The sequence below is a fragment of the Bison bison genome, unplaced genomic scaffold (assembly GCF_000754665.1).
Source record: "Bison bison bison isolate TAMUID 2011002044 unplaced genomic scaffold, Bison_UMD1.0 scf7180017864088, whole genome shotgun sequence".
NCBI classification, from domain to species: Eukaryota; Metazoa; Chordata; class Mammalia; order Artiodactyla; family Bovidae; genus Bison; species Bison bison.
Window position 1 is genome coordinate 694,470 of NW_011494660.1, and position 14,725 is coordinate 709,194.

Consider the following 14,725-nt stretch of genomic DNA (forward strand, 5'->3'; position numbering starts at 1 on the left):
GCTCCTCACCTGCAGACCTCTGCCCACTGCACTGCTCTTACGGTCTGTCATCTCACACTGGGTCTGCTGCACTGTCTTCTCACTCCTGCTCTGCTCCTCACCTGCAGGCCTGCGCCCACCGCCCTGCTCTTACGGTCTGTCATCTCACACTGGGTCTGCTGCACTGTCTTCTCACTCCTGCTCTGCTCCTCACCTGCAGGCCTGCGCCCACAGCGCTGCTCTTATGGTCTGTCGTCTCACACTGGGTCTGCTGCACTGTCTTCCTCACTAGCGAGCGCCTTACCTTGGTTCTCTTCTTTTTCCAATCCTTCCTAACATATACTCCTGGGGCCCTAGTCTAGTCTCCAAATGTTTTTCATTAGCCAGCAAGACCTTTTGTTTTAATGTGAATGCTCTAGGCTAGATATCACTTACTCCACCTTCTAATCAGCACTTTCCTGCACTATCTTAAAGCTGTTTCACACATGCTGCCAGCCTTGCCCCTAAAGGCACTGAACTTCCATGTTCTGTATACAGTTCAGCCAGATTAAACTTTCAGAGATATTTCTTTGATCATCTATCACTGTATTTAAAAAATGAAGTAGCTCTCTACCATGTAAAAAACCAAGTTTATACTCTTAAGAGTCTCAAATTTAGAGACATGGTACCACACAGTATATTTCAGTAGTACTGAGGCCACAGATTTCCTTGAAAAAAGTGGAAAGGCATGAACCGTCTTCTTCAAAACAGATACATATGTGCATAAAAATGTGCTTAAAAAGTTTACAGGTTCATATATCCCTATCCAAATTAGAATTACTTAGTTCTAACTAGTGTTTACTCCACACTGTGTACAACCAACCACCAGCTTTCTTGCCTTGTTCAGAACACTGCTCCCTTCACTCCCTCTTCACTTCTCTGAATCCCCACTGCCACACCCATCCCAACAGAAAGCCTGGCCTCCCTACCTCTCTCCTAAATTCTCACAGCAGACCACATGACACTGTATATAATTCAGCCTGCTCTACATCCTGGCAACTAGATTGAAAGTCACTTAAAGTTTAAGGACTCATGCAGTGCCCAGCAGAGCGAATAGCTCAGAGCAGGCCCTTAACACTTGCTGGCTGACTCCCCGCAGCCCTGGCGTGCCTGGATGGGCTGGTGGATGATGTGCTGCACTGCTGGCTGAGCTGCAGCAGCGTTTGGCAGCTGCGAAGTGGGTCTCAGGACCGTGGTCACTTTAGAACTGGACATCACTGCAGCAGCAGCTGCACCTGGAGAAAGAGCAGTTTTTCATTAGTATGGCGTCTGGGCTCACAATTTAAACAGCTGCAATTATATCCCCCAGAAGCTCAGTATGTCAGTATTTTGAGTGTTTTATGTGTATTTCCCATTTCATCACGTAGGAAATTAAGAAATTAAGAAAATGTGCAGTCAAGGCCCGAAGTTGAGGTTAACAATCTGTATTGCTTCTTTGAGGATGTTCTTCAGTGAAACCGGCTTTTTGGTCTAACTACAGGTGTTCAGCAGTGCAGCACAGCACAGTGCTGCTGCCCTGGTTTAGGCCGAGGCTCCGGCAGGTGCTGCTGCCCTGGTTCAGGCCGAGGCTCCGGCAGGGAAACCACCGGGCAGCTGCATTTGCGTGAACCACGACCGCCCTGCACCGTCAGTGCCCACGTCAGCACAGAGAGGGCACATGTATTAGTTTTGACCTCACCAGCCTCCCCTGCAGTATCTGAACTTCATCCTGAGAACCACTAAGGTATGTTAAGAGAGAGCATCCACTAGCATGCTTCTGCCAAAATAATTTCATCCTCTCTCATAGGCGGTGACAATTTCTGACCAAGTAGTTGAAAACTCTCACTAAACTTAATACTGTAGAAACTATTAGAATGTAATGGTAACAACAAATTCAGCTTATTGCCAGATGAACAAAGAGATCTGAGTAACCACTTCCACTAAACTTCAAAAATGCTCAGTATTAACATTTGTGAGTTATTTATTAAAAAGGAAGACCATATTTAGATTACCATAGCTTTTAGGAGCTCCTCATTACTAAAGGACAATTTTTAGACCATACTAAAAACCTGAATTGCTTTAAGTTTACACACAGACACATACTTGTTATTACTATAATAAGCAACTATTAGACCATGCTAAAAATGTGCATTTATCTAAGTTTATTTTTCCTGTCCTGCAGCTTCAAAAAGCTCATTCTGGATATGCTTTGTGTTACCGTATTTTTTACCAAATGTATACCTGTCATTGCCTTTCAAGAGTTTCAACAAAACACTCAGCCTTACCTCGAGGTAAATGAGAAGCTCCAATGTGAAGAGGGGGCCCAGGAGCATTGCTGCGGATAATAGACATCTGTACATTTGTGGTCATGATGTGATGCAGGTTACTGGGGTGTCCCTTCAAAGAACAGGATGGGATGTTATTTCCAAGTGTCTGGTCTTAGCCATGAGTGCTTAGGCATTGCTTCTGGGAAGCCAGCTACCTCTAAACGTGGGTTGGGTTGCTCCTTGTAGATAGTGAGCACCCAAGGGATAGGACGTTAGCTTTCTTTACGCAGCACACTGCACGATGGCCTAGGCCAGCAGGCATGTGGTGACGGGGGACCCATCGGCTGCCTCGGGTCTAGCTGCTGCTACATCCCTGTCACTGATGACACACCTGACCAAATCCCTGCAGACACCCGCGTTGCCAGCAGTAGTCTTTCTCTATTTGTTTTCTCTATCTTGTTCTATCTTCTCTATCTTGGCCAATAGCTTACTTCTTCTTACTCTCACTATTTCCTCTGCATGCCACTAAATTCACGCATTCTTTATGCCAGCCAGGATTTCTAAGTAAATTGAGTCAATATCCAATGGGCATTCCCCTGCGAGTTCTTCAGCTCAACCCTCAGTGTCCCTTCCTCCCACTCGCCCAACCCTGATGCCAGTGCTTCTCAGGTGGACGTTTCAACACTTCTGGGAGTATTCAGCAGTGTGACAAAATGAAAAAACCACAGTGCGTCTTTTTGGAATACCGATTTTTTTCTCGTAAACTTTAAGGAGAAGTTCTGAGATTCAGTTTTCATTGGTAACTTAAAATATTTAAAGAAATAAAATGCATATCATGGAGGAGGATTACAATTTTTAAAAATGAAGCTAAATATGAGACTTTAAAATAAATGTTCACGACTGGTAGGCTGCTGAGGGAACCTGTTAGTTCCCCAAAAGATACACATTACGCTCCTCAGAGAATAACCTAGAGAAGCACTGCTACTGTGAGGCTGTTCTTAACCCACTACAGTTCTGTACCTGTAAACCAAGCACAAATGGACTCTGAGCTCAAAGTCATGGGCTGTCTTATCTAGGTTTGTTTCTCACACTGCGGATGGAACCCTGCACAGAGCAGATACTCAGTACATATGGGCTAAACGACAAGACCACTGTGCGCGCTGGCCTTACTCCCTATGTCATCCCTCTCTGTCAATTCTACTCTCGTCCCCTTGCAGATACTGTGACTAGTTACTTTTTTAGCTTAGTCCAGGGCCTAATGTACTGCTGGCATTCAATAAATAATGATCAACACTCTGGCATCTCAGTTGGAAAATCAGCAAATTAAGAGGAAGAAAACCTGTTGTCCACTGATTGTTGCCACAGGAATGGCTGAAGCTTGAGGGATGCTACTCTCCATGGTAACGGTAACCTGCCCTGGAACCTTGGGGGGAAGTGACAAGGCAGAAGGTGGAGCAGGAGCAATGGGACGGCTAGGCATGGTGGGCTTCGGGGGCGGCTGCAAACAGAAAACCACACGAAACATATCAATAGCTTTTTACTAGTGATGCGTTTCATTCTATATACGCACACAAATCAAACCTGGAGAATGCCACGAAAGATGCTAGAAGCCTTGTATATTTTATCTCTTAGCATCACAGCCTTTCCATTGAAGTACTACCGTTTCCATTTTACAGATGTGCAAACATACAAAGCAAGGCTAAGTTCCTTGCTCAGAGACACACAGACGGTAAAAACGAGAAATGGGAATAAAGCCCAGATCTGTATGGCTCACAGCCCACATTCTTTCTTCTATACTGTGCTGCCTCCCCAAGTCTGGATGGAAATAAACAAAACTCCCAGTAACTAAAACATATCCACAAGGTAATATACACAAAGCCATGTTCTCAGATATCCCCAAATTAGCAAATAAAATCTTGGAAAAGAATGCCACTCCAAGATAAAAGCTACACTAGTATGCCCATAACTTGTGAATAAAATTTATGTCAATATGGATACTAGAAAAGATCCTGTGATGCCAACTGCCCTGCAGCAGGGCACTAGGCACTGCAGAACGGCGAAACTCTGAGTTACAGGCAGGAGCTGGACTGATGGGTCAACAAGAAAAGGCTACAATCCTAGGCTCTAGCCTAAGACTTTGTGAGCATTGTCAGAAATACTAGCCAGTCTTTAGCTGCGGTTCAGTGTGAAATTTTAAACCTCTCCATTACCTTCATAAGTCCCTCCGAAAATGAGAGTGGCACTGCTGGCGTCAGGTGTGCTGGTGGGGCTGCCACTGTGACAGGCGTGCCCGAGGCAACAGCATGGTGTGTAGACAGCATCTGCACCTGCGGGTAGGGCCTTACCACAACAGGTTCCTGCTTCTCTTCACGGGACTGTAAGGAGCTGCTGGAACCCATGTGCTCCCTGGCAGCGACTTCAGCGTCTCGACTAGATTCATCGTTGACTAGTGGAGACATGAAGGAGAAAGAATGAGCTCAAGTAGCTGAAACTGTAATAGGAGACGTAAGACAATTTCATTTAAAATATTTATTTAAAAAGTTATAAAAACTTAATATTAAAAAGATTACTTTAGTTCTTAAGTCTAAGAACATACAATATTTAAAAACAAATTTCCCTACAGAGTGAACAAGTAAAGCTCTACTGTTACTATAATGCATGCACTCTTTGAGATTCAACATTTCAACTTGTAGGGATGTATCTTTTTTTTTTTTTTGGGTAGAGGGCATGAATAGTTAATATATGGTATATTCTGAAATAACTACTACAGTGAAGATAGTTAACATATTTATTAATTTACATAGCTATCATTTTGAGTGTGCATACCATGAAACAAACATATCTTATAGATATAGAACATATATAAAATGAATTGCTGCTGCTGCTAAGTCGCTTCAGTCGTGTCTGACTCTGTGCGACCCCACAGACGGCAGCCCACCAGGCTCCCCTGTCCCTGGGATTCTCCAGGCAAGAACATTGGAGTGGGCTGCCATTTCCTTCATCCAATGCATGAAAGTGAGAAGTGCAAAGTCGTGTCCTACTCTTAGGGACCCCATGGACTGCAGCCCACCAGGCTACTCCGTCCATGGGATTTTCCAGGCAACAGTACTGGAGTGGGTTGCCGGGTACAAGTTATTTGTTTCAACACTTTTATACCAGGAAAGAAATTGAAAAAACCTAAATGTCCATCAACAGTGATCTGGTTATATAAATTATGACATAGTCACACACTACACTAGCATGCAAATATAAAAACAAAGCAGGAAAACTTTTTAGGTACTCTTATGGAAAAAATGTATAATATCTATTATGAAAAAGATACATGAAAATAGCCAGGTATAGCACAGAGAAGAAATAAAATACACACAAACATAAACACATTTATATTTGAACAGTGATCATGTACCTCAGCAAGCGGTGAGTGGGGGACAGGGAGAAGAGATACTCTTTAGTGTATACTCTTTTTCTTTTGGAATTTTGGACCATGAGAACTTGTAACGTATTTAAAAGTTAAAAAAAAATCAAGGAACTAAAGTAAATGAAAGAGGAGAGACCGTGAAGATATTAATTTGCACTAACATTTTCCTAAAATAATGCTGTTTTTCTGAATATAAAGATTACACTTAAAAAAATTTTTTTAATTATTTGGAAAACTATACAGAAAGTAAAACTGCTCCCAAAGTCTATCCCCTAAAAGCTCCAAGTTACTATTTTGGTAAAACCTCAGACACTCCTCGGCTCTTTAATTTTAGGTGGGTTTTTATTTATTTTTGGTGTGCCGCACTGCATGTGGGATATTAGTTCCTTAAGCAGTGACTGAACCCGTGAACCCTGAAGTGGAAAACAGATCTTAGGCACTGTGCTGCCAAGGAAGTCCTTATTTAACTACAACCTTCATAAGACAAGTGTACAAATACTAATGTTATAGCTTAGTGAACTTTCACAAACTGAACACACTTGAGTTACCAGCACCTAGATCAACCAGCAGAATCCTACTGGTTCCCCAGAAACCCCCTGTTCAGCCCGATTCCAGTCACTGCTCCTCCCAATGATACTTACTATGCTGACTTCTAACACTACAGGTTACTGCTATCTTATTTCTGAGCTCTATATAAATACACTTATACCAAACGGTTGTGTCCTGCCTCTTTCACTTACAGGTATGAGACTTCATCCATGTTACTCCACGTAGCTGTAGATCTTTCTTTCTCAGTACAGTATGCCAATTCTTGAATAAATCACAAATTATCCATTTTACTGCCAGCAGGCAGTTAGTTTTCAGTTCTTTCACTATTGATGAATAGGAGTGCTAGCAATATTCATGTACGTCTTTTGGTGAACATTCATATCATTTCTATTAAATACATATATATACCTAAGAGAGAAATCACTGAGTAATAGATATATACTGTATCATTTTAAAAGGGCTAAATGCCCACTGTATAGTTGTACTATAGTTTTTTAAACCCTTATATCACGGACGAGCTTTTAGGTTATTTCCAAATTTCTGCTATTATCAATGACTATGGAATAAATAACCACATGCACTCTGAGCCCTTATTCGATGACCTGCTCAGGAAAAAATTAGAAATTTTTTTCTTGTAGGAAAAATGTGCTAGGAGAAAAGATTCAGTTCAGTTCAGTCGCTCAGTTGTGTCCGACTCTTTGAGACCCCATGAATCGCAGCACGCCAGGCCTCCCTGTCCATCACCAACTCCTGGAGTTCACTCAGACTCATGCCCATCGAGTCAGTGATGCCATCCAGCCATCTCATCCTCTGGCGTCCCCTTCTCCTCCTGCCCCCAATCCATCCCAGCATCAGAGTCTTTTCCAATGAGTCAACTCTTCGCATGAGGTGGCCAAAGGACTGGAGTTTCAGCTTCTGCATCATTCCTTCCAAAGAAATCCCAGGGCTGATCTCCTTCAGAATGGACTTGTTGAATCTCCTTGCAGTCCAAGGGACTCTCAAGAGTCTTCTCCAACACCACAGTTCAAAAGCATCAATTCTTCGGTGCTCAGCCTTCTTCACAGTCCAACTCTTGCATCCATACATGACTACTGGAAAAACCATAGCCTTGACTAGATGGACCTTTGTTGGCAAAGTAATGTCTCTGCTTTTGAATATGCTATCTAGGTTGGTCATAACTTTTCTTCCAAGGAGTAAGCATCTTTTAATTTCATGGCTGCAGTCACCATCTGCAGTGATTTTGGAGCCCAAGAAAATAAAGTCTGACACTGTTTCCACTGTTTCCCCATCTATTTCCCATGAAGTGATGGGACCGGATGCCATGATCTTCGTTTTCTGAATGTTGAGCTTTAAGCGAAGTTTTTTACTCTCCACTTTCACTTTCACCAAGAGGCTTTTGAGTTCCTCTTCACTTTCTGCCATAAGGGTGGTGTCATCTGCATATCTGAGGTTATTGATATTTATCCTGGCAATCTTGATTCCAGCTTGTGATTTAAGGGCCTAGATCTGATAGATTAGAGTGCCTGATGAACTATGGAATGAGGTTCATGACATTGTACAGGAGACAGGGATCAAGACCATCCCCATGGAAAAGAAATGCGAAAAAGCAAAATGGCTGTCTGGGGAGGCCTTACAAATAGCTGTGCAAAGAAGAGAAGTGAAAAGCAAAGGAAAAAGGAAAGATACAAGCATCTGAATGCAGAGTTCCAAAGAATAGCAAGAAGAGATAAGAAAGCCTTCCTCAGCGATCAATGCAAAGAAATAGAGGAAAATAAGAGAATAGGAAAGACTAGAGATCTCTTCAAGACAATTAGAGATACCAAGGGAACATTTCATGCAAAGATGGGCTTGATAAAGGACAGAAATGGTATGGACCTAACAGAAGCAGAAGATAATAAAAGAGGTGGCAAGAATACACAGAAGAACTGTACAAAAAAGATCTTCATGACCCAGATAATCACGATGGTGTGATCACTGACCTAGAGCCAGACATCCTGGAATGTGAAGTCAAGTGGGCCTTAGAAAGCATCACTACGAACAAAGCTAGTGGAGGTGATGGAATTCCAGTTGAGCTATTTTAAATCCTGAAAGATGATGCTGTGAAAGTGCTGCACTCAATATGCCAGCAAATCTGGAAAACTCAGCAGTGGCCACAGGACTGGAAAAGGTCAGTTTTCATTCCAATCTCAAAGAAAGGCAATGCCAAAGAATGCTCAAACTACCGCACAGCCCCACTCATCTCACACGCTAGTAAAGTAATGCTCAAAATTCTCCAAGCCAGGCTTCAGCAATATGTGAACCGTGAACCTCCTGATGTTCAAGCAGGTTTTAGAAAAGGCAGAGGAACCAGAGATCAAATTGCCAACATCCGCTGGATCATGGAAAAAGCAAGAGAGTTCCAGAAAAACATCTATTTCTGCTTATTGACTATGCCAAAGCCTTTGACTGTGTGGATCACAATAAACTGTGGAAAATTCTGAAAGAGATGGGAATACCAGACCACCTGACCTGCCTCTTGAGAAATTTGTTGCAGGTCAGGAAGCAACAGTTAGAACTGGACATGGAACAACAGACTGGTTTCAAATAGGAAAAGGAGTACATCAAGGCTGTATATTGTCACCCTGCTTATTTAACTTATATGCCGAGTACATCATGAGAAACACTGGACTGGAAGAAACACAAGCTGGAATCAAGATTGCTGGGAGAAAAGATTAAAGTATATTTTATATTTTGTTATATATTGATTTTTCTCCTAGATTTTTAAAAATTTTGATTAAAAAAAATTTTTTAAGCATTTTATTGGGGTATAATTTGCATACAATAAAACAGCTATTCTAAGAGAGTTCAGTGTTTTTTTTTTAAACATTCTCACCAACATCTGGTGGCACTAGTGGTAAAGAACCCACCCGCCAATGCAGGAGATGTAAGAGAAACGGGTTTGATCCCTGGGTCGGAAGATCCTCTGGAGAAAGGCATAGCAACCCACTCTAGTATTCATGCCTGGGGAATCCTATGGGCAGAGGAGCCTGGCAGGCTACAGTCCATAGGGTCGCAAAGACTCAAACACAACTGAAGTGATTTAGCACGCGTTCACCAACAAATCAGCAGATTGGTTAGGTCAAATAGTAAACTTTATACGAAACTGTCAAATTACTTTCCAAAGTGGTTGACTCATCTGAAGTTTCCACCAGCAGCATATTAGTAGTCCAGTTGCTCCTCATCCTCACCAATTCTTGATATGCAGACATTCTAGTGGGTGTGTACTGGGTATCTTATTGTGGTTTTAAGTAACATTTCCATGTTGAAATTCGTTTTATATGATCACAGGTCATATTTCACAAAGGGAAATATATGTTCATATCTCTAGATCTTTTTTAATCAATCGGCCTTACTGAGGTATAATTTACATATAAAATCTACTAATTTGTTCTATAAAATTAAATGCACATAAACGTATTCAGCACTGTAATCACAACACAATCGCAACATAGAACATTGCCTATTACTCTAACAAGTTCATTCATGCCCCTCTGCAGTCAATTCCCTCCCCGCCCATCCCTACTCCTTAGAAACCACTGATCTGCATTCTATCACTATTATTTGGTCTTTTCTGGAATTTCACATAAATAGAACCACACAATAAGTGGTCCTTTGGGTCTGGCTTCTTTCTTTCAATAAAATGCTTCTGACACTCCTCCATTTTATTACATGTAATGCTAGTTTGCTTCTTTTTATTACTGAGTAGAATTCCACTGTATGGATCAAACCAAACTTTGCTCATCCAGTCACCAGTTGATAAAATCTGGGTTCTTTCCAGTGTTTGGCTATCATGAATAAGGCTTCTATGAACCACTGAGGAAATCACTGTATGTGTGATACATATTTTCATTTATCTTGGGTAAATACCTAGGAATGAGATTGCTGGGTTGTATGGTAAGCTCTTGTTTAATTTTTTAAGACACTGTATCAAACTGTTTTCCAAAGTGGCTAAATTATTTTGCATTCCCACCAATATATGGGTTCTACTTGCTCCACAAACATGTCAAAACTTGGTATTGTCAGTCTTTTTTAGTCATTCTGGTGGGTGTACAGTGGTTTCTATTGTTTTTAATTTGCATTGCCCTGGGATTAATAGTTTAATTTTTTTAATGTGTTTATTTGGCTTTTATACAGCATATTTGATGAAGTGTCTATTCAAATATTTTGCCCATTAAAAAAAAAACCAAACCGGCTGTTTGTCTTTTTGCTTTTGTGTTACAGGAGTTTTTAAAATATTTGGGATGTAAGTTCTTTGTTGACACATTTATCACAAATGTTCTCTCTCATTTGGTGGCTTGCCCTTTTATCTTACTTAATGATGTCTTTTGCAGAGCAGTCATTTTAGTACAACATATTAGTTGTCTCCTTTATAATCAGCATTTTTTGTGTCCTAAGCCATTTTGACTTACTCCAAAGTAACAAGTAGTTTCTTCTATGTTTTCTTTTATAAATTTTAAGTTTTATATTTAGGTTCACAATTACACATTGAGTTAATTTATATGCATGGCGGACATAGAGGTCAAGGTTCATTTTCTTTTCATATGAATATTCTAGGGTTCTAATACTATTTTTGTCAATACCCTATTGAATTCTCTATGTACTTTTATCAAAAATCAATTAACCATTATGTGGTTAATAAACCATTGTGGTTTATTTCTGGATCCTCTAGTTAGTTCCAATGATCCAGTGATTTATGCCAATTTAACAATATCTTCATTAGTGCAGCTTTATACCAAGTCTTGAAGTAAGGCAGCAGAGAAAAGGCAACTTTCTTCTTTTTTGTCCAAATTGCTTTGGCTATTCTAGATCCTTTGGTTTCTACATAAATTTTAGATTCAGCTGTCAGTTTTTGGAACAGTACCTGATGTGAATTTGAATAGGATTTATATGAATCTACAGGTCTCTCTGGGTAAAAGAAAATACTGAGTTTTCCAATCTATAAACGTGACAGATCTTTTCTTTACCTAGATCTTTAATTTCTCTCAGCAATGTTTTGTAGTTTTTCACATACAAGTCTTTCACTTCTTTGGTTAAATTTATTCCTAAGTATTTTTTAATACGATTTTAAACAGGATTGTTTCGGAGAAGGCAATGGCACCCCACTCCAGTACTCTTGCCTGGCAAATCCCATGGACAGAGGAGCCTGGTAGGCTGCAGTCCATGGGGTCGCTAGGAGTAGGACACCACTGAGCGACTTCACTTTCACGCATTGGAGAAGGAAATGGCAACCCACTCCAGTGTTCTTGCCTAGAGAATCCCAGGGACGGGGGAGCCTGGTGGGCTGCTGTCTATGGGGTCGCACAGAGTCGGACACGACTGAAGTGACTTAGCAGCAGCAATGCCACTGTAAATGACATTTTAAAAATTTCACTGTTCATTACTAGTATTTAAAAATATAATGATTTCTGTACACTGAACTTTTATCTTGCAACTTTACTAATTTCACTTATTAGTTCTAACAGCTTTTTAAAACATTCTTTAGTATTTTCTGTATATACGATGACTGTGAATAAAGACCACTTTACTTCTGTCTTTCCATTTTCAATTGATTTTTAACCTTCCTGACTACCCAGATTTTCCTCTAAGTAAAATTTTAAAGAAAATGGACAATTTCATAACTTTCTTCCAAACCTATTTGTCCAGGAAGACTTTAACACTTTTATTAAGTTATAATGCACTGATCATTTTCCATTAAGCTCTTTTTGAAACCATTTATTGTTTCCTTCCAGGCATTTGCAGTTATTTTCATCAGAAAGAAAAAAAAAATCTTCAAGCAGTAGTTAAGACAACTGATTGTAATCTATACTTTTGAACTGTGAACATGTACTTAAAATCCTGACACGCTTAGGATCCCAAATTACTTCTTTCAATAAATGCAACAGGAACTACAGAAAGATATCTAACCACGTAAGGAAAACTTTTGTTTTCTTTCTTAGACCAATTGAAGGAAAAAAGATACACGTTTCAGAAGTAAAATTACACACAATTTTGGCCTAAGTCAATGATTTCCTTCTCAACAAAATCTGAGGGCAATTATTGCTAATTGATATCCTTCTTAATGAGCAGTATAATTCTTACAAATTGATGTTCAAAACTATTCTCTTCATTATGCTCCTTTAAATTATTCTGGTGCGGGAATTCCCTAGCAGTCCAGTGATTAGAACGTAGTGTATTCACTGCCATGACCCAGGTTAAATTGTTGGTTGGGGAACTAAGATCGCGCAAGCCACACAGCTCGGCAAAAAAAAAAAAAAAAAAAAATTCTGCTGTGAATTTATACCAGAGAAAACACTGTCAAAATATTTGTTAAAGAGTAAATAACTTGAGGCAGCTCTATAATAATTTGTTGATGTCTACACTGTAGCAAGAATAGCACATGCAAAGGAATATGGACAGGTAAGTCCTGGCTTTCTTTCGAGGAGGAGGTCCTACCCTGAACTGCTTGCTGTGGATGATGAAGTCAGTAAAGACTTCCCAAAGAAGAGTGATATCTGAGATGAAACCTCAGGAAAGAACAAAGAATATCCAGATAAGTAAGTGTGGAGAGGAAAAAGTAAGACTGTAGCCAAAAAAAACCACAAAAAACAAAAAGCACAAAAACCAGACTATGTAAAGTCCCAAGGTCAAGAAAATTGGGAACTTATTGCTTATTCAGAAAATGTCAGCAGCTACTGTTAAGTAGGAGTAATACCATGATAAGGAGCACAGAAATCAGGCACTAAAGAAAGGAATAGAAAAAGGGAGTACTTTATTTCACTTTGCCAACACAGAAGTAATAATACTTTTTACTTGATATATATAATATACAGATTATTTGAAGGAGTAATCAACTTCAGTACTGCTGATTAGACTGATACTTTGTTGGGGGTGGGGAGGGCTGTCCTGCATAATGTAGGATATTCAACAGCATCATCCAGGGACTCTAAATAAATATCAGATGCCAGTAGCACCCCTACCTGTGACAACTAAAACTGTATCCAGACATTGCCAAACATTCCCTGGCCAGCCGAATCATTACCAGCTGAGGCCACTCACTGATCTACAGCACTCAGAGCATACAGTTAAAACCCAAACTGCATATATGTGTGCATACACATTTTAGAAAAATCTCTTTTCCTAAACAGTAAGTTCCTAAAAGGCAAGTTTCTAAAAGCTAAGTTCCTATAAGTTCCTATGCCTCTGCCCACCCTCATGGCACTATTATTATACTTCTGGGCCTTAGTTAAATAACAACACATTAATACATTTAAAAAATGTATCTTATAAGCATGCTTTAAGTTTCACCTATACTCTGGCACATGTGAATCAAGTGATTAAAACAGGATGGAAAAAAAGCCTTATGTACATTAGTATTGTAATATATCCTTTCTTCAAATTCAATAACCTAGTATTTACTAAAACCCCACCAAGAATTTGCTAATTTTTAAGTTGGAAAACCTGCAATATTTTAAAAGCAGAAAGCAATGCAGAAAAATATCACACATCTCACCTGTTGCAGCCGGGTTTATCAATCCTGCAGAACCACTGTTGGCTATCTGTGAAGGAGCCTGGCTTAGCCCGGTGGAAGGGGTTCCTAACCGAGGAAACTGTTGAGAACTCATTTCCACCTGCAGTGCATAGTCACATGGTTATTACTGGATTCTGAGATTAGAACCAATAATGAGAAATTAAAACATTTTTAGTACCTATACCTTCTTTTAGGAAAGCAAATGCAGCATCATTGATTGAAAATAATACTTGTGTTCAATATACAGTGCAGAAATGGTCTAAATTGTTTAAGTTTTCCATGTACATAGGTTCAATTAATGGTAAAATCACTTATATGATACTGAGGGATATGACTCCCCCCCAAATACTTGTGAATTGCCAAACGGAAAAGTCGACACTACATCGTGCGCAACAGCCACATGACATGTATTAACACAATACATATATTTCTCTGTAAAGTTTCATGACAAATGGCTTGTGCCTTTGAAAGCCAAGCCTCACACCAAGGTGTACAAAACAGGAATCGGAGGCAGATGCCCTGTCCTAAGAAAGGACCAGAAACCTTACATCAAGACCGGATCCAAAAGGAATTCTCATGTTTTTCTGCACAGGCCTTCAGTGACGGATTTCATCCCACCCCTTTCACAGACGGCCATCGAGCCAAAGGGAACCGAGACCTTCACCACCTTCCCTAAAATCGACCCTCACTTTCCTCTCAGGAGCCAAGCAAGCTCTGCCGATATCCTCGATACACCCGCAACCCTACCCCCACCCAGAAGCCCATAGCTAAGATCGGAGAACATGGGTCTCCAGACACATGGGGTCTCTAAGACTTCTCCGGAGAGGGGTTAGGCATTCTGAGGAGCTCAGGACCAGTATGCCTCTTTACCTGAAGCCGCCGCCCGCCGCCCGCCCCTCCCGACTCCACCTCGCCAGGCTGAGAGGGCCGCGGAGGACCCATCTCGGT

The 14,725-nt window shown here is 40.5% G+C and overlaps 1 protein-coding gene across 5 annotated transcripts in view; it reads right to left on the reverse strand.

Moving 5' to 3' along the window:
• The window catches only part of SAP130 (Sin3A-associated protein, 130kDa), a 77,408-nt gene that overhangs the window by 61,840 nt on the left and 843 nt on the right, over positions 1 to 14,725 (reverse strand). For all 5 annotated transcript variants that reach the window (XM_010837950.1, XM_010837948.1, XM_010837947.1 and 2 more), the window contains exons 2-6: positions 13,760 to 13,877; positions 4,475 to 4,710; positions 3,604 to 3,762; positions 2,283 to 2,394; positions 1,129 to 1,253 (exon numbers count right to left, since the gene is read on the reverse strand). In XM_010837950.1, coding sequence (XP_010836252.1) covers positions 1,129 to 1,253; positions 2,283 to 2,394; positions 3,604 to 3,762; positions 4,475 to 4,710; positions 13,760 to 13,871 — 744 coding nt within the window. In that variant the 5' untranslated portion in view covers positions 13,872 to 13,877. The remainder of the gene's footprint in view (positions 1 to 1,128; positions 1,254 to 2,282; positions 2,395 to 3,603; positions 3,763 to 4,474; positions 4,711 to 13,759; positions 13,878 to 14,725) is intronic.